Genomic DNA, 21,129 nt, shown 5'->3' on the forward strand with positions numbered 1-21,129 from the left:
TTCCAGACTTTTAATTCTTTTTTCCAAATCTTTCTTCCAAAGCTCATTTCTTTCCCCATATTTTTATCTAGCACTCTCATTTTTAAGTTAATTAAAAAAAAAAAAACAAACTCTTGCTTGGTTTCTTCTAGCAATTCTGGTCAGACTTGTTGGCTTTGCTTGTAGACGTCTGTAAGTCATTATCTTCTGCTGGGTTTGTGTCTTGAGCATCTTTTGTCATTATAGCAGATTTTTATGGTGATATTCTTTGTGTGTTTATTTGTTCTTCTTGCCTACTTCCTACTTTTAGACTTGATGTTAAGGCAAGGTTCTATACACTTCTGAGGGGAATGTCTTGGTTGAGCTTTTGTCCTCTTCGAACCCTGCTCCTATTTTCTTGGGATATTGAGTGTTATATATATATATCCAGGATCTCAGGAACAGCTCTGGCTAAGGATCTGCAGGCTTTCACTGCTTCCAAAGTGCTGTACTCCAGAGCAAAGTCTGATCACTGCTTTTCTGGTTTGAGCTTTGCAAATTCTTGCCCTGGGTTTGGATCTATACAACACTCCTTTTGTTTTGCCCCTGGTTGGTAGATCCAGTAGATTGCTGCTGGACTCAGTCCCTATCAGTCAGCTGGGAAGCTCTGAGATTCTGGTCCTGGTTATGTCCCTGTAGGCTTCAGACTGACCTTGAGGCTGGCGCTGAGACTGTGCTGTCCTCCAGGGTCATAGCCACACAGCTACTAATTGCTACTGATCTTTTTCCTTGCTTAGTACATAGACTAGGGCATGAGGCTGCTCTTTATCATGGAATCCCACCAATAGGTACAGGAACTTTTTTAGTCCATCCTGGATTTGTGATCAGGACCTGGGGAGTAAGTGACAGAGATGTCAATTGGCACCTGTGCCCACATCCTGTACAACAGCACAATGCCCCGTTATGACTTCAGGACCTCTCTTTGCTCTTTGGCGCAGTCCTGATGCCTTGTCCCCAGTGTCCACCAAGAATTTTATCTGTCTCCCTATGCTGATTCAGGCTAGAAAAATGACTCATTGTGGATTTTTTCCCTTGGATTTCCCAATCAGGGCTCAGTCTGGTGCATTTATTAGATCTTTGTGGAGGAGGTATGGGGGAAAGCTCAGCTGTTCTTTTTTCTTCTACTCTGACATTTAGGCACCACTCATTTATTTCTCTTGAAGGTATCCCCATCTTTCTAGCATCCAGGTTTGCAAAGAGTAAAGCCATTCTTTATTCTTTTCTCTCCATCACACTTATCCAATCAGCTGTCAGATCTTCTCTCCCACTTGTCCACTTCTCTGTCTCACATAGCCACTATCTTAATTCAGGTCCTCATTCCCTCCACCTGGAACAATTGCAATGGCCTCCTAATACATCTGTCTGTAATAACTTAAGCCCCAACTCAGTGGTTCATAGGGTCATAAATTCAGAGCTGACAGGGACCTCAAGGGTTATCTACTCCAACCCCTTTATTTTACAAATGAGGAAACTGAGGCCCAGTTAAATTATAAATGAGGCCTGAGGTCACTCAGGTGGTATTAGAGCAAGGTCCATGCTTCCAGTTTCTCCCCTCTCCACTTCGTCCTCTTTACAGCTACCAAATTCACCTCTTTGCTGCATAGGTGTGACTATGTCACTCCTTTGTTTAAAAACTTTCAGAAGGCCCTAGGATAAAATAATACTGCTCAACCTGGTGTCTATAATTAGATTCTTGCCTAATCTTTCCAAATATTGCATTGTACTCCCTGCACACTCCCCTCATTTGGCACCTGTTCCTATAGGTTCTTATTCTTTCTTTATTTCCTTTTAATCCCCTCTTGATCTGGAATGGGAACAGACTTTATCTAAAGGTATATTTCTGCCTGGAGGCAGGAGGGTGAGATAAATCTGAGGTTCTTAATCTGGGGTCGTTGAGCTTAAATTTTTTTTTGATAACTGCATTTCAATGTAATTGTTTTCCTTTGTAAGATTAGATACTTTATTTTATGCAATTAAAACATTATTCTGAGAAGGAGTCCATAGGCTTCACCAGACTGCCAATGGGTTTCAAGGTAGAGGTTTAGACCCCTCGATTAGAAGAATTAATAATTCCTTATAGTTTTCAGATTTTACATTTTTATAGGTGAATCAAATAGAGTAGAGACTATTATGAAACTGGGACAATTTGAAAAAGCTGGGATCCTTAATAATATGCACAGAAGCATTTGTAGTGAGGGTTCTTTTCCTGTCTCCTTCCCCAAAGCTGCCCTCCTAGGTTATAGTAAGGGAGTAAGGTCTACAAGGACATCAAGATAGAGGGGATTGGGAACTATGTAATGTGTCCTCAGCCAAATACTTATTTGTCATTTCTGGGCCTTGCACCAACAACCACTGAGTTAAGGACAGCCTCCCCAAAATGTCATAAGGTAATGACAAATTGGTTTTCTGCTCTTATCTTTTCTCCTTTGGGAAAACTGAAGCCAGGAAAGATGAAGTGATTTAACTACGACCAACAAGTCATTGTCAGGAACTGGGTTAGAATCCCAGTGTCCTCCATACTCTGATTCATTTGACAGTTCTTTCTTGTTCATTCTTGAACTGAAGGCCAGGAATCATTTCTTTGAATAAGAGAAGCTTAGAGTTGGAAGGGACTTGAAAGGGCATCTTGTCCAGCCTTCCACCCTTGCCAAAATCTCCTTCACATCATCACTGATAGGTGGCCACTCAGCCTTTGCTTGGATACTTCATGGAACTCCCCACCTTCTAAGTGTCCATGCTTGAACAGCTCTTTTTGTTAGAAAGATTACTTCCAAGAATACTGACTACCTGGTGAGTACTCTGATTATTCAGTCTCTACCACTTTTATGTTGGCACATGTGTTTGTGGCTATATTTAGCTTGCAGTACTTTGTTGGCAAAGTAGAACAGTAGGAGAAATATTCAGAGAATTTTCAATCTAAAAAAAACCTATGTAAAGTGTTTACATTTAGTTGTTTGTTTGACTAGGTACATTTCTCCACATCATCAAGGTTCAACATTTCCATAAACATTTATTTCATATCCCAGTTATGCAAGGTGAGGTGCTGGGCCCTAGGATTTAAAAACAAAAACCAAAGTCCTTGAGGAGCTTACCATTCTACTGGGGCGATTTAACAAACACAGATAAGTAAATACAAGGGAATTTCAGAAAGATAAAGAGCATTAACAAATGGGGAGGCATCAGGAAAGGTTTCGACCAGGAGATGGCACCTGAATTGAGCCTTGAAGTAACAGAAGGAATCTTTTAGGGAGGGAAGAAGGAATGCATTCCAGGTAAGAGGGACAGCCCAGAAGGGACAAAGAAACAGGAGATGAAGTATTAAGGATGTCAAGGGGAATACTATTAACTAAGACTGAAGGAGTAGGTTGGTGAGAAGTTGTGAAGGGTTAAGCTTGAGGCTTAGAAAGTTATTGAAAGTTTTTGGATAGAAAAGTGATGCCTGTGCCTTCAGAAACTTAAGGTGGCAGCTGAGTGGAGGATGGATTGAAGAGAGGAAACTGGAAGTAGACACCACCCCTAGGGGAGTGAGGACAATAAGCATCCTTTCTGTGTCTCTGTCTCTCTGTCTGTCTGTCAGTCTATCTCTCCACCTCCACCGTCTTCCCCTTAAAGATAGAAATAGTGGAAAGAGCACTGGATTAAGAGCTATGTAGACATGGATTCAAAGTCTGACTCATTTACTATATCAGTTTTGTGACCTTGAAACAAGATACCCACCAGTTCTCTGGGACTCCATAGCTTTGTGACCTTGAACAAGTCATCATCTCTCTGGACTTCCATTTTGGACTCAAGGATTCCTATGGTCTCTCTCACATCTAAGATTGTATGAGATCAAGATAATAGTCTTGTGTTGCTAGGCTCAAGAACAATCTACAAAATGAAACCAAAGCAAAACTTCAACTTTACATTCCACAAGGCTGCCTTCATCTCCTCCAAGCACCGGGTGCCGAGGACTGCCTCTTAGAACCTCGATGCTCTCGAAGCCCTAAACTCTCCTCTTCCTGCAATCATAGCCTCCCCTAATTCCCTCCTTCCCCTAAGATGACAGCAGGAAAAGGGGTGGGGGGGTGTAAAGATAACTGAACTTGGGGAGGCGGACTCCAAAAGAGGAAGGGATCTGACAAGGAGGTGGGAGCCAGGAGGAAGGAAGGAGAGAGCCACTACAAGGCTCCCTCCAGCTTACCGCCACAGGAGGAATACGGAGCTAAACGTCATCTTTCTCTTTCTCACACTCTTATCTCTTCCCCCCCCAACTCCGCCCTTCCCCCCACCCCGCCCTTCCCCTAAGAACTGGCAGTTGGGCGTGACTAAGAAGAGTGGGAGGAGCCCGTTATTGATTCTAGTCCGCGCCCCGCTGAGTTCCTCTAGTTTGCGTTGGAAGATTGCAGCCGTCTTGGGGTGCTGGGCCAGAATCCGAGGGGGCTCCAGGGAAGTCGGGTCTGGGGGTGGGTAAGCGCTATGACTGCTCTGAGCTTGTGTGCCTGTGGCAGCGGCGGGGGCCGCGGACTGCTCCGCAATCTGTGCTGGAGCCTCTGGGTGCTTCGGCGGAGCAGGGGGTCGCAAAGCTGGGGGCCGGGGCTGCCCCTGCAGCTGCCTCGCCCGCTCTTGGGCGGCGGCAGTCCCGGCCTTTGGGTTGCCCGGAAAAGGGTCAGCAGCGCCGCCCCAGCGGTGTTACGGAGCCTCAACACCTACGCGAAGCTGTGCGAGCAGGCTGTCAGAGAGCCCCAAGTATTTTGGGGGCGCCTTGCCCGGGACACGCTGGTGTGGGACACCCCTTACCATACAGTCGAAGACTGTGATTTCAGCCAGGGCAAGATCAACTGGTTCCTGGGCGGCCAGTTAAACGTGTCGGGTAAGGCTTGGGATGGGGGGGGGGGTTAGCATTTGAGGGAAGGGGCGAGGTAACGGGGACTATTCCTTCTCCCCATTTCCCCCACAGTTCTACTTTTTCCTTGAACCCACAACCAGTCCATTACCAGCCCATTCCTACACTTTGCCCTAGCAACCTTGGTCACCTGCCTCCTAGCAACCCTTAAAACACTGACACACGTCCCTGGATAATCTGGACACTCAGCAACCTGTCCAACAAAGTCATGACTCCCAAGGTCCCCTAGCCATCCTCCCCATGGAACTCATCCCCAATTCCTCCGGCTTCCTCTCCACTTTTACCTCGTTTATCTCTAGCAAAATCAGGAGCCACGTCAGCTTCTAGTATCCCCTTCCCACTGCAAACCATAGATCCTCCCATAAAGCCCCTAAGAACCTCTGGCACAAGAAACTTGTCTTCAATACTTTGACCAGTCAGGACTCTGACAACTCCTGACTATTGTTACCTCCTCGGAGCACTAGCGCGCCCCCTCCCCACCCCCACTCCATTCCAGAATGCTACTTTCCTGCCAGCTTCGTGGGGCCGATTGAGAGAGCGAGTCCTTCCAGATGCTGTTCAGGACGACGGGTTAAAGCCCTAGGGGGGGAGACTTTCGCAGGACGCTTTTTCCTTCCTTCGAGCGGTAGTCTTCTGTTTACCCTTACACTCTGGGTTGGCTAGGTAGGCGATCAGTTTGCACTGGGCAGCCAGCTGGGACCTGCGGACTCGAATAGGGTGTTACATCCCGCTCTGGTTCCGTCATCTCCTCTATCCCTCACCCCCAGCTCCACGCCTGTGGCCCTATTGTGTCCGTGTTATAAGTTTGAGCTAGGAAGAGCTCTTGACTCCGTTCCCTCAGGATCTAGACAGTTCCCTCTCCTCCCTTTCTTTTTTATTTCGCCCCTGGGATGAGAGCTAGTAAATAAACTCCGAATAAAACTCCTTAGCGAAAACGAAACGACTCCTGTAGTCTTGTAGCTAGCTTGCCTTACCGGCTGTCCCACAGCACCCAGACGCATCACTCAGGCCCCAGGGAGCTATTGGCCGCTGGCGAAGTTGCCTAAGTGTTAACTCTGCCCACGTAAACACATAATACATGCTTCCTTGTAGAGTCCAAAGAAGAGGTGAAGACGAGGGGAAAAAACCTTGGCCAATGAGCAGAGCAAACTTACAAATAAATATCTCCTTGCTCAGACAGTGCTTTATTTGTTGAGATGAGGTTTCTCAGCCTTCTAGGGAACTCTGATTATTATCCTCAGGATAAGGTCGTCTGTGCTTTTCAACCTCCTAAGAGGTATATGTGCTTCATTTTCAAGGCCAATAACATCTAAGATTTGACACGGGTGCTGGGTCTTCAGTAATAAAGAGTCAAAACCCTTTACTTCCAGGTTTCAAACGCTGAAATCAGTTGAATCAATCAATCCACAAATACTGGCTCAGCCCTTAGAATGTACCAGGTATAGCACTAGGTATTTTATAGGGAAATAGAAAATCATAGAAGGAATGTTCCAGATCGTCAAGGAACATATCATTCAGCCAGGGAGAGAAGATATACACGTGGAAAAAGAACTCAAAATTCAGGAAAGTAAGTGTAGTATACTGGAAAAAGCGTTGGATCTAAAATAAGAGAATCTGAGTTTGAATCCTGGTTCTGCCACTTACTAAGTAACTTTAGGCAAATCATTTCCCTTCTTTGAGCCTGTTTTCTCTTTTGTAAAAGGAAAGGTTGGACAAGATGATCCCTAAGGTTCCTTTCAGGTCTAGATTCTATGATTACCCATAAATACCAAATGAATGATATTGCCAAATCCAGTGATTTTTTTCCCTTGTCCTTATCTTTAGTCTCTGTAGCATGTAATGAATGTCCTTGACCATCCTGTTCTTCTGGATATTCTTCCTCTCTTGCTTTCTAACAACATAAAAGAGGACAGATGCTTATCTATAGGTATAATCTTGCATAGAGGCTGGAAGCTGAGCCAGATCAGTTGCTTGTTTCTCCTGTTACCTTTCTAATGGTCCCTTCTTTGTTTCCTTGCTCCTCTTTCACATCTATTAATATTTGTGCTCCCCAGTGATCTCTCCTTGCTTCTCTTGTCCTTACTCTTTACCAGTTTTTCTTGTCAATATCATTGTTCCCACAGCTCTTACCATCACTTCTACACAGATGACTCCTAAATCTCTGTCTAAATCTATGTCAGCTATCTTCTCAGCTCCATATCTGAATCACCAGTTGCCTAACTCCAAAGGACATCTCCACCAGGATGGCCATCTGGCACTTCAAACTCAACATCTCCAAAACTGAACTCATCTTGTTTCCAAATTTGTTCCCCCCCCCCAAATTTCTCTGTTTATGTTCATATAACTAGTCTAGATCTGTCTAGTCCCCAGACTTATCTTGTAGTCATTCAATTTTTTTTCTTCTCTCTCACTCTACATTCAATCAGTTGACAAGTCTTGTAGACTCAATTATCAATCTCTTACATTGGTCCCCTCTCCTCCACCCCTAGGGCATCTGATTTACCTCATCTCTTATTGTCTCAATTATTTGGCTTCTAACTGCTCTTTCCGTTGCTGGTTTATTCCCTCTCTGATCACGCCTTCATAATGTTGCCCAATGTGCTGTTCTGATCATGTAAATCATCTACTCAAAAAACTCCAGTAGCTCCCTTTTGCCTCCTAATAAGCATAAATTTCTGATCCTATTTTAGTTTAGCCCACATTTAGTTTCTAACTTAAATGTACAGGCTTATCTGTTCACATGCTTTGTGTTACAGTTTTACTCAAACAGGATTACTGTCTCTAAACTCTGTCATCTTTGTCTTTCCTCTCCTCCTGTATTTGCTCATACTACCCAACTAGACCTGAACTGGACTTCCCATACCACTTCCCCCCCCTACATTTTTGGAGTTTTTGTTTAAATGCTCTCCTTCCCTTAAGGTCCAGCTTATGAAGTCCAAGCAGAAAGTATTCTTTTCCTTTTCAATTTTTTCATGACACTGCCTACATCTTTGGTTCACATTTATTCCTTTATCCTTTATATCATGGTGACCTGTGTACATGACTCTCCTCACTGGACTGTAAGTTCCTTGAGATCAGAGTCTAGGATGTAGTTATCCTTATTTCCTCTAGAGTAGTGTCTTGCCCATTCAACATTTGTGGAATTGAATAAACTCATCACATCTATAACTGTGGTTTTTTTATCCCCCCCCCAAATCTGCTCCTTTTTCTAGTTTTACAATTTCTGTTAGGGGGCGCTAATATTTGCCCAATCTTCTGTTAACACAGTATAATCTTTAACGCTTTCTACTCTTTTACCTCTAACGTCAAATCAGTTGACAAGTCCTGTTTTGCCTCTGCCATATCACTCACATCCATCACTTCAATGATATTCCTGTTTCTACTACCTTAGTCCAAGCTCTCATTACTACCCCACACACTTACACTGCTGCAGTTTTCTCCTAACTGAACTTCCTTCCTCTCTTCTCTTCTTCTCTCCAATCCATGGCTCCTAGAACTCAAAATGATACTTCAAATGAAGTCCAATGAGGGTTGAGTATAGTGGGACAATCTTTTCTCTGTTCTTGGAAGCTATGCCCTTCTTAATGTTCTTCATTTTGGGCCAACATGGTTGTTTTCAACCCATCCAAGGTAAACATATCAATGGATTGGTTGCATGCAACAAGCATTTATTAAATGTCCAAAATGTGGAAAGGCACTTGATTGGGTGCTGGGGATATGCAGACCAAAACACGGGAGATGGAGTTGATTGTGGAGTCAGAAGACTTGTGATTCAGTCCCGGCTCTGACACTTTTGACATATGTGACTGTGCGCAAGCCACAAAAAACATTTCAAGTCATAGTTTTCTCATTTATAAAATACATTTATTTGCATTATCTAACTCCCAAAGTTATTGTGAGGAAAATGCTTTGTAAAGTTAGGTAGCTAGGAGATACAATGGATGGAGGCTTGGGCCTGGACTCAGGATAGACCTGAGTTCAAATCTGGCTTCAGACACTTACTAGCTTTGTGATCTTAGGCAAGTCACTTAACCTGTTTGCCTCAGTGACTTCAACTGTAATATGTGGATAACAGCACCCACCTCCCAGAGTTTTTGTGAGGATCAAATGAGATAATATTTGTAAAGTGCCTGGCATATACTAGGTGCTACATAAATGCTAGCTATTATTAAGTGTAAGATATCATAAAAATATGAGATACTACTATGGAGTTGAAAAATCAGGCACCTGGGTTGGTATTTACTGATTGTCTTTTGTTGTTGTTAAAAGCACCATCTACATTTTTTCCCGTTTGTTTAGAATCTTTCTGTCTTTGAGAACCTGATGATCAATTTCTACATGCCTTTAAAATTATGTTAACTATAGATAGATTTCTTTTGTATGTACTTAGGTGCATCAGCTCTTCGTAATTCTTCCTGCTTCAGTGCCATTTCCAGTTCTTCATGATCAGATATAGGGGCAAAATCCAAATCATTCAGAAAACAACAGCAGATCTAGCCCTTTGGTGAGCTGGCCTTTGTTTTCAGGAAGCTAGCTTTTTAACACAATTATGAACCCAGAGGTCTGACTGTTCCCTGCTTTCTTCAGCCACCTTTGTTCCTTGTGACTAAGACCCTTCCTACCCACCAAGCTGGGCTATAAACTAGATCGTGAAGGAGAAATACACCAGATCAAAATACTACATACACTATTCTTTGGGAACAGCTTAGAATGTTCTGAGACCAACAGATGATTTTTTTTTTCAAATCCCCTTTAAATCTAGTGTCCTTTTCAGGTTGACTCAGCCTGATCTTTACTTTTTCCAAAGCAAGTTCTGGTTCTGGAATTCCCGTTATCCCTTTTGTGAGACATCTACATCTAGATAGATAGATAGATATGTAGATATAGTCATAACTACAATGAGGGAAGGTTGAATCTTGTAATTCTTTGACTGTGTCTTCTCCACTTGAGCACATTTCTTAGGATTTCTGTACTATTCCCTATGCAGCCTTTGATCTAGAATTTCTTCTGGTGCCTTTCCTTTGTTTCTCTTGCCCTTTCCACCAAATATTGCAAAGGGACTCCCTACCTCATCTTCTTACTGTCTTTTGGGTGAATTCTCTTTTTTTTTAAAGATTTTTTTTTAATAAACTTTTTAAAAAAGATTTTTTATAAACTTTTTTTTTGGTGTTCCTATTTCTATTTTAAAGAGATTTTGAGGAACCTGGCTTCTCTGACACCTTTCACTCTGCCATCTTCCCCCAAAATCTATTTAGATTGAAAAGGTAGAAACAGGGGCAGTTCTCTAGAAAGCAGCTACTGGCATACTCCAAATATCATTCCTCCAATTAACACTGTTTTGTAATAACATGATATATACAATGTTGTAAAACCCCATTCAGTCTATAACCTAAGAGAAAAATTAGATTATCAGTGATGAGTTGAGCTAACATTTGAAACTTGGTGGGGATAACTCCCTTGAACATTAGTCTGCTTACCATGACCAAATTTTATTTTATTTTATTTTATATTTTTGCTTACAGCTTGTACATAAACATACCTTGTAACACTATTTTAGCTCTGTGTTCTCACAGAACCAGTTAATAAGAGCCTGGGTTTGCCTAGGAAAGAAAGAAAGAAAAAAAAGAAAGAAAGCAAGCAAAACAAGGTGCTAGAGCTGGGCAGTGCTGGGAAAGTTGGGGACAATATTACAGCTTAGCTTTTGGCCTTTGGGAAAGCTCTGGAATAGGGATGTCTTTGTAAAAGTGTGGGAGAGAGCAATGTTTCTCTTGATCTCTAACAGAATGAGCCCAAATTGGCCTTTGCCTGGTTAGCCCGTTACAGATCAGTAGCAGGGGGTGGTGTGAGAAGTATATGTATTTGTCCAGTGCCAATATGGCTCTGAAATCACTCTGGCCTCTTGCCAATTTCTTTGCTCTAGGGGAGGGTGCAATTAGGGATGGCATTATACCAGTAAGGGCTGGCCAAGGAGATTGGAAGCCTTAAATGAGATCACATGGGGTGAATGGTAACGAGAATCAGAGCTGTGAGTGAAAACCATATGCCTCTTTTCTGGAAAGCAGAGGTTTGTATGATCTTTTACATTAATGATCTTATTTCTGTGTTTTGAGTTGCTTGCAGGGGCATGCTGGGAAGTCAATGTTTCTGTTCTTCAAATCTAGCTTTTGTTGCACTACAGATATTACAACAGATGTCTGCGTGGTATGGTCTATAAATCTATGCCAGAGACATCAGGAAATGGCAAAAACAAAAACACGGAGAGTTACGATGAATATCATTTTAAAAGTACTTGATTAGGTTTCCACATGTTCTAAACTCTCCGGTCTAGTTCTCCATCTGATTACATTTTATGTATACATTTTATATATACAAAAACCAAGTTTGTGTATATTTACTATTTTCAGCCAGGTTGCTGAGAATTTGTTTTCAGCTGAACTCAGAGTCAGGATATTTGTATGTATGCTCTGAGATGCCTTCTTTGTCAGAACAAAAACTATCGAACTGCTTTTATCTCATCTTCACGACGTATCCATCAGTAATACAGCTAATACAGCTAGGCCCATTCATGCAAGGCAGCAAGTCATTTAATTCTTGGGTTCCAGTTTTCGTTAAGCGCCTTGCCTACAGTCTTTCAATGAATCAGGGGTACAGGCCTTAGAGTAGGGGTTCATCGTGTGTATGTGTGTGTGTGTGTGTGTGTATGTTGGATTCCTTTGGCAGCCTGGTGAAGTCTCTGAACGCTGTCTCAGAATAATGTTGTTTTTAAAATTCATAATGAAAGGAAATGCTAAATTTCAGTTAGAGGTTAGTGAAAATAAAAATTTAATTTTTTCCTCATGGACTCCATACCATAGACTCAGGGGGTCTATGGACCACAAATTAAGAACCTCTACCTTAGAAGATGACTAGAGACTAACACTGAATTTCTCTCCTAGTAGTAACAGGGGTGCCTTGCTTTATATAAAAATATATTTGGGGGAGAGGGAAGAAAAAAAGGAAAAAAAGAAATTTACATGATAGCTTGATTATTTATTTAAAATATATAGCAAGTTATACATAATGGATTTTCAGTTTCATGTGCAATCATCTTTTTAAAGTTATACTTTGTTATGGAAATACTTATTTTATTTCATAAATTAAAAATAAAGTAAAAAATATATTCTCAAAATATTGCATTTCAGTAAAATGCTACTAAATCCAATACTATTTTAAATGCCTGGGGAGGGCCAGCCTTTAAGGGCATTTGAAGGATTCTTTTGTGAAGCAAATCATCACCTCTAGGTTTTCTTTTGTGTAAACTTGTATGTTTCTATAGATATAGATTCTATAGATAAGCTATTATTATAGTGGGGGATATTTTATTATTATTATTATTATTATTATTATTATCGACAGTAATGATACATCCCCACTTTAAATCTTATATATGTTGATATAGAATTATGCAAAAGATATTAAGGAGCAATTATTCACATCACAAAAAAATTTTTCTAAATAAATTCTCTTGTGCATTTAAATGCTTATTTGATTTACTGAAGTTTTGTGTTGGTGGTATTATTAATCTTTAATATTATTCATAATCAACCAAAACATTTCAACACATACACTGGGCTGCCACTGTTCTGGGTTCTGGGAGGTAAGAAAGTATAGCTGGAAGGAGAATAGGCCCATAGATTTGGTGCTAAAGGGACTTCAGAGGCCATCCATTGCACTTTCTCATTCTACAGATGTGGAACTCAAGCACAGGGAAGTTAAATGACTTGCCTTGGGTCACACAGTTAGTTTGTACCTCCCCTGGGACCTGAAATCACATCTATCTGTCTGACTCCATATCCAGTGCTCTATCCACTGTTTTAAGTGAGAGAACTGGGACATGGGATGATGAGAATTTAGGGTAGTTGCACCTGATATGTTGGTGTGCATGTAGATTAGTGTAAAAAGGGTTCAATTCAATAAGCATTTATTAAGCTCCCACTGTATGTAAGGTCCCCTGATAAGCGAGGGGATATAAAGACAAGCCTGAAAGTAGTTTACATTCTGCTGGGGGATGGGGGAGGGTGTTAGCAGACGTGCACTGATGGAACGTGCACATAGGTAAAAACAAAGTGTAAACAAATTACATACAAAGGAATTTGTGGGGAGAACACCAAATAAGGCCTGGAGGGATCAGAAAGGCTGCATGCAGAAGGCAGCGTCTGAGCTGAGGGAGCTTTGGCTTGGCAGAAGTGAGGAGGGGGTGCATTCTGTCACGGAGTGCAGGGCCTTCATCTCTACCAATAAGGAGAGACCCCCATATGGATGGGCTTTGGGACAGGGATTACAGTGGCATGGGGATGTGCTGGTGCTAAGGTAAGGAAGGGAGGTGAGACGTCATGGCTGGAGAACAGCAAGAGGTCATTGTGGTTTGGAACATAGGACTCGGTCAGATCTTTAATAATAGCAGTTCTCCTGCCCAACCATTCTTGGAAGCAGGCTTTTCCTTTCCTACTGCCCAGTCTGGTGATTGGAGGATGTGCTTTCTTTGTTAATGCTATAAATACTTTTCATTTGGTTGCCTCAAAAGCTCTTCTCCTGGCTGCTGCTGGAAATGTGTTTCTTTCCTTCATCAACAGCACTGAACAATTATTTGAAGGCCAATGTGTTTATAGCACTGTGTAGATGATTGTGAAATAGAAAATACTTTCCTTGAGATTTCCTGGGGCCCATGACTGTGAAATACTCTCCACTGAGAAATATGCAGAATCTTTTCTTTGGCCAAGGGGAGAGTGAATCACTTACTGCATTTCTTTTTCCTTTATCAATCCTGAATCAACCCTAAATGCTATAGTTTAGGGAGGACATGCTATTCCTTAACAGCAGTGACAGGCAATCAGTTAGTCAATCATTAAGTACATACTATGTGCCAGGAACCATACAAGGTGCTGGAGATACAAAGAGAAGAATTAACTAGTTTTCACCCTCAAAGACCTTAAATTCAACTAAGGGGAAACAGCGTATAGACATATAAGTAAATGCAATATATAGACAAACTAAATACAAGTAATTTTTTTGAGGGGAGGGGTAGCAGGGAGGTTCTAGAAACTTGGAGGATCAGAAAAAAATGTAGTACTTGTTCTAGGCTTTGAAGGGATGGAGGGATTCTAAGACACTGAGGTGTGGGTGCAAAGGAGGTGGGAGATTTAATGTTGGAGAAAAAGAACACAGTTTGGCTGGAATGTAGAGGGAATGAAAAGATGTGACACATAATCTGGAGTCAGACTATAAAAGAAGACAATACATATTTATTAAACGTCTACCATGTTCCAGCCAACCCTGTCAGGTAGGTGCTATTATTATCCTCATTTTACAGTTGAGAAAACTGAGTCAGACAGAAGTTAAGTGAATTGCCCAGGGTCACACAGCTAAGTGTCTGAGGTCATATTTGAGATCAGTTCTTCCGGACTCTAGGCCTAGCACTTTATCACCTAGCTGCCGCTGAGAGGCTTTGAGTTTGTATTATATTGTGCTAGAGGCAACAGGAAACCCTTGGATTTTTTCTGAGCAGGGCAGTGACATGGTCTGAGAACTGCTTTAGAAAGTTCACTTTGGCAATTACTTGTAGGATGAATTGGAAAGGGGGAGGGGGAGTTTGATCCAGGGAAATTGCTTAGGAAACTGCAATAGGCTATGAAAGAGGTGATGAGGTGGTAGTCATATGAATAAAGAAGAGAAGATGTGACAGGTGTGGAAGTCAAATCAAATAGATATTGAGGGTGAGAGAGAATTAAGAGACAAGGCTGACTCACTTGGAAAGACTAGGAGGATAATGAGGCTATCCACAATAAAAAGGAAGCTCTGAAGAGGGGTAGGGCTTTTTTTTTTTTTTAAGATAATAATGTTTTGGACATGTTGGGTTTCAGATGTCTATGGACATTTAATGGGAATGCCCATTAGGTGGTGATAGGACGGTAGCTTAGGGAAGAGATCAGGGTTGGACAGATAGATCTGGCAATTATCTGCATGGAGGTGATAATTGATCCAATGGGAGCTGAGATTATCAATCAATCAACCAATTGACCATTAGGCATATAATGCAATATTCTAGCCCTCAAGGAACTTATATTCACATTGAGGAGTGGGGAAGAAAGGGGAGACAAAGGGGAGATAGGAGGAAAGAGAAGAGGGAGACAGAAGACAATGCAGAGCAGAGCCCTTGGATATATTCATTGTTAGGTGATGAGACATGGCTGGTGCCTTTATATGTAGAAGTATAGAACCAGCCAGTTATTTTGTTATTTTGCCCTATTTTAGATTCTGAAAGTGTAATTGTTTCCAATTTGGGTCTGAAACCAGTAAGCCTATGTGTGTTTATATGACGCTTGACTTTCTGACTGGAATATAATCACTCAGCAAATTAACCTGCCATCCTACACTTATTACTCTGCTCTGCCACACATTAAAGTTATACTTGTCCCTTGCCCCCACTAAATGTCCTGCTAAAATTAGGAACTCTGCCCTCTGCCATTGTTTGGACTAGTAAATAAATGCAGGCCTGAGACCTGGTTTCCTCAGGGAATAGAGGCCTGGAATGAGTAAGAATAGATAGTATCTTAGCCCCCACATCTAGGGGGGAAACCTTCTACAGTTGAGGGTATAGGCTTTTCCCTGACCTCTAGCTATGTGATTGAAAGCACATGATGCTTGCTGTTCACCATCATGATTAACAACAAACGTTTGTTAAAGGCCTACTATATTGAGTCCTGTGCTATACTGGGGTGGAGATACAGAGAATTTTGAGACATATGAACCTGCCCTTAAGGATCTTGTAGTCCAGTTGGGGAGACAGGATAGAGATGTAAAAAGATAATAGACCCTACAAGGGAGCATATGACAAACATCAAATTTTAGATCATAAATGCCAGAGGAATTCATAGGAAGAAGAGTTTAGTAAGGCTTGAAAATTATCAGGGAAAGCCTTACTGAAGATGTGCAATGTGAGTTCATCCCTGAAGGATGAAAAAACCCTCAAAACTTTTATAAGCAAAAATGAGGGGAGAAGCCATTCCAGGCAGGAGAAAGTAAATAAAACAGAGATTTGGAATTATAGAATCAAAATCCAGAAAGATCCTGACAAGCTAGAATGATAAGTTGAATGTAATAATAGAGTCACAACGGGTGATTCTTGTGCCTGGGGGAAAAAGGTCCAAGAAGTTGTGAGATGGGCTAAGGAAAGACTTTAGACGTAATACAACAGGGCAGACAAAATCCTGTTGAGAGGAAGGCTTTAGGATATGTCCACTGAGTGCATGGCAAAGATAGAGACCCTGGAACATCAACCTCTGGGGTGGTACAATGTGAGGCTACTTGTTAGGAGAATTTTCCCATGGGAGTTCTAGCTTCTCTTGGCAGAAGCTGAGGGTCACAACCTGTTGCGTGGCAAAAACAAGGCAGTCTCACAAGACCTCTCCTTTGCTGACATGCAGCTCCCACTGTTGGCTCGGCTCTCCTCTCATTGGGAGAAAAGTCCTACTCATACCCCTGACACAAGGGCTGCACGTGTCCAGCAGACTTGGTGATTGGCTATCACGTGAAGATCACGCTTTGATCAGGTGTTACTAGGGATATATAAGAAAGCTACTAGCACTTAATAAACGGAGCTTCTGCCATCTTGTTGTCTCCCGCCTCATCAATGCACCTCCGGGTTAAGAGTGTTGAGCTGGTCTCATGCTCACCACTGCAGCGGCCGAGTCAGCTACTACTGGGGGAGGAAGGAGCAGAGAATGTTTAGATCAAGGAGGACCTCATTGCTGGAATGGCCACCATCTACTAGAGAGAATGAGACCATTTGGTAACTTCTATTACTAAAGGAATACAAGTACTGTCAATACTCTTTAAATTTAGGTAGCCTGGGGGCAAAGGCCAGGTTGTTGTTGTTCTGTCCTGTCTGATTCTTCATAACCCTGTGGGCCATAGCATGCTAATGCTGTCCATGGGATTTTCTTGGCAAAGATACTGAAATGATTTGTCATTTCCTTCTCTGTCTCATTTTTACAGATGAGGAAACTGAGGTAAACAGAAGTTAAGTGACTTGTCCAGGGTCACACAGCTTTTAAGTTTCTGAGGCTAGATTTGAACTCAGGTCTTCCTGACTCTAGGCTCAGTGCTCTACCCACTGAGCCATCTGGGGGCCTCTAAAGCCCAGGCTACCCCACCCTAGTTATGACTTGGTCTAATAAAGTATTGATATTGGTATCTATTATGCCTTTAAGTATAATGTAGTTTCTCTGCTTATCTATTTTATTATGTATATTTACTGTAGCTTAATCTGAGCTGAAACATACTAGATTTTCCTCTAGCCCTTCGTTTTAACTTTATGTTTCAAGTATGTTTTGTGTAAATATTGTTGTCTATTCTGCAGTCCTCTTCTGCTTGATGGGTGAGTTCATCCCACTCAAGTTCATGCTTATGATTATTAATATTTCACTCCATTCTCTCCTCTTTTACTTTTTCCTCTCCCACCCCATCTTTGCAGATAAGACGGTAGTAAAAGAAATGGAATTTGCTAAACACATAATCATGAGAGAGCAGTTGATTTCTGCTATCACTTCCCTTTTCTCCTCTCTTCCCTTTACCCCACTCCAGCCCAGGTTTTTATTTTTTCTTTCTTTCCTTTTAATTGCCTTTTGACCTTGTGCTCTCTCTAACAATGGAATTTGTTTTGCTATATCCTACCCTTATTCTTAAATTTCTTTTTCCTCCTTCCTAGTCCTGGTTCCCTCCTATTTCTCTTTTGAGTTTAAAGTATTTCTATGCCTGTGTGTATGTGAGTAAAATTGTGTTCAATTTTGCTTTATTCAGTTCAGATAAAAATGAAGTTCATGAGATACCCATTTCCCCCACTCCTTTCTCTATGTTCAAATACTCTTTATCTTATGCACTTCTATTACATGACAAGTGATTTCTCTGCTTATTTTCCTCCTTTCTTTCCTAGTATAGCCCTTATCTCTCCTGTTTCTATCTTCTTAGACCTTGAAAACAGAACCAAAACACCACAGGTCTTCAGATTCTTTATATTTATTTTTTTCTATGACCATTAATTATATTAGGGAATTGAGATTTGTCTAATAAAGTGATATTTAATAGGGATAAATTTTGTAAAGTTATATACCTGAGTTTAAAATATTAATCACGTAGGTCAAAGATTTGGTAAGAAAAGGACCCTGGGGTTTTAGTGACTTTTAAATCCAATGTTGTTCAACAACGTGAAATGACAGCTGAAAGACCTGATGAGGTATTAGACATTATAAAGATAGACTGTGTCAGCTAGTATGTTATCATTATTTTCCAGAACAGAGGAAATGATGGTCCTGCCATTCTCTGTTTCGATTAAAACATATCTGGAGTATTGTATTCAATTGTGGTTGCTGGATTTTAGGCAAAGTATTTACAAGAGATGGATTGTGTCTAGAGGAGGGTGACCAGGATACAAATTTGAACATTTGAAACAATGTTCTGTGATATGAGGTTGGTGCTAGGCTAGGCCTGACTTAATTATGTATGTTTGGGCTTGGGATTAGAAATGAGATATTCATAGACTGTTTGACACTTAATAAAAGGAATTTTACTCACTGATAGCTTGGAAAGGATATTCAGCAAAGACATAGCATTGGTTTGTATGGGCAAAGCTTCTCGTTTCCACATTTGCCAAAATAGAACAATCAGAAAGGTTTGTTGACTCCATGTTGATTTCTCATGGCAATGGAAAGTCTACTAAGCCTGAGAGTTTTGGGCTAGGGATTTATGCCTTATATTTTTTAGGGGGAAAATTAGTCTGTGTTGTAGGAATATTCCAGTTTTCTTAGATAATATTGTTGTGTGGTTTGTCCTTCCTTCTGGAAGAAGACCATCACATTAGGGAGATGATGACATGATGTGCAGTTGAATTGGATTTGAATGAGGGAGGGCTGTGCAAAGTCACCACCCTCATTTTCTCCTCCAGAGCAATCTGGGTCCTCTTAGGGCTCAGAGTGAATATGAACAGTAATGCCAGCAACCCTGAGGGTCTTCCCCTACCAGTGAGATTTTTTTTTTTAATTAAAGAGGCCATCCCTTGACTCACTTCTTAAAGGTAATATGTAGCAAATTTCTATTTGTGCAACAGGAGCTACTGGCATGGGCCCAGAAGAGAGCAGGAGTTGTTGTTTCTGCCGTAATAGTTAAAGTAACAACCTTTACATAACCTTGGAAGATTGTTATGAGGAAACTACTTTGTAAACATTGAAGTACTATAGAAACACCATTATGTTATAATGATGACGACCAGTTGAAAGAATTGGAGATGATTAGCCTAGAGAAGAAAAAGCTTAGAAGACATACGATAACTGTCTCAAGTATTTGAAGGGTTGCTTTGTACAAGATATGTTAGAATTATTTTGCTTGTCCCAATGAGAAAAACTAGAAGCAACTTAGTGGAAGCTACAGATTCAGAACTGATAGGAAGGGAAAATGATTCTTGATAATCAAAACTACTTGGAAATAGAATGAGCTATTTTGGCAGGCAGTGAGTTCCCCATTGGTAGAAGTCTCAAGCCAAGACTTGATGACCACATGTCAGAAATGTTATAGTGGGGATTTTCTACTTCAAGTCTGAGTTGGAGTAGATGATGCCTACTCTCTTTTCCAAGTCTGAGAACTTCATGCTTTTTGATGGGCCTGGCATATTTGGGGGACCAATATGCCTAGAGAGTAATGTTTAAGAGTAGTGGAAAATGAAGTCAGGGAGATTTTAGAAGGCCTTGAATTGATATTCTAAAGTCTAAAGACTTTGGGTTGAATTCTATAGGCCATGGATTACAGGTTGAAGCACTATCTCTTCCACCTTGGAAACTTTCACACTTGAATTTCCTTTAGATCTATCATGAGGAAATAATGAAAAATAGGAAGAAAGAAATTATGTACTTGGTATCCTTTTTCTTTTCCACTAAACCACTGTAATGGGTGAGATGAACCAAATCAAATGGCAGAGTCAGAATAGTAGTTTCAATAATGATAATAATAATAATAATAATAGTAATGATAATAATAACAAAACCAATAATAGCTAACATTTATATAGCACTTGCCATGTGCCAGGCACTGTGGTAAATTCTTTATGCTTATTATATCCTCACAATAACAACCTTGGGAGGTAGGTGTTATTATTCTCCCCATTTTACGGATGAGGAAACTGAGGCAAACAGAGGTTGTGACTTGACCAGGATCACACAACTAGCAAGTGTCCGATGTCATACTTGAACTCAGGTCTTCCTTATTCCAGGACCAGTGCTCTATCTACTGTACAACCTAGCTGCCAAAGCATTACAAAGCATTCTTCCTCCTCAACTTGGAGTGCACTCTTCTGCAAATACACAGAGTCTGTGATGGGGAAGAGTGGGTAAAACTTATAGTAAAGCAGTGGTGAGGCAATGCATAGGGGACACACACTGCCATCTCACAGCTCCAGAACAGTTTCTCCAGAGGGTCCTTAAGAAGGTTTGCTTTGATGAGTTGTCAGTGATAGATGTATCTTGATCTGCTGCTCAGCTAGCAGATGTAGGCAAATTGCCTAGCTGGGCTGGGTTGGCATGTCACTCAACTACTGAGCCCTTCTCAGAACGAAGAGTGAGTGAGTTGATCTGCTGGATTCCCTGGCCTTGCTCTTTGATGAGCAGCTGCTCTTTTCACAACCTCTAGCCTCTTACTTGTCTGGGTTTTGTAGTGCTCTTTTTACCATGGGAAATGGATTAGAAGAAGCATCCCCTCTTCAACTCCCTCAGATCCTCAGCTCCAATCAGCTCAAGAAAGTGTTAGGAAAGTTAATGTATTACATATTCATGATAGGTAATTAAGGTGATGTTTGAAATACTCCTAGCATATTCCCAGTCTTTAAGAAGGGTAGCTAATATAATCTCGCCTAAAAACTTTCCTTGCCCTACTGTCAGAGAGAAGCAGCTGGTTTGAATAGACCATTGATCTCACCTTGTATGGATATATTCCTAAATCGCATTCACCTGTTTCTAAAGCACTGGGAATAATTTTCTCTAAGGGAGTATATACAAACAGGACTGTAGGAAGCAGGGGTTCCTTAAGGATTGTGGATAGCATCGGCTTTCAAATACAGTTACTAATCTCAACAGAAAGGAGTAATCCAATCACAGGATTAAGTTGTTTGAAGGGAGGGGCAGCTGGCGTTAACCAAGGCTAAGTAT

The 21,129-nt window shown here is 41.3% G+C and overlaps 1 protein-coding gene across 2 annotated transcripts in view; it reads left to right on the forward strand.

Moving 5' to 3' along the window:
* The first annotated feature begins 4,380 nt into the window (after positions 1-4,380).
* The window catches only part of ACSS1 (acyl-CoA synthetase short chain family member 1), a 73,819-nt gene continuing 57,070 nt past the window's right edge, over positions 4,381-21,129 (forward strand). For both annotated transcript variants that reach the window (XM_027853885.1, XM_027853887.1), the window contains exon 1: positions 4,381-4,870. In XM_027853885.1, coding sequence (XP_027709686.1) covers positions 4,477-4,870 — 394 coding nt within the window. In that variant the 5' untranslated portion in view covers positions 4,381-4,476. The remainder of the gene's footprint in view (positions 4,871-21,129) is intronic.

This window comes from Vombatus ursinus, unplaced genomic scaffold (assembly GCF_900497805.2).
Source record: "Vombatus ursinus unplaced genomic scaffold, bare-nosed wombat genome assembly UNPS02010219.1, whole genome shotgun sequence".
In the NCBI taxonomy this organism is placed as follows: Eukaryota; Metazoa; Chordata; class Mammalia; order Diprotodontia; family Vombatidae; genus Vombatus; species Vombatus ursinus.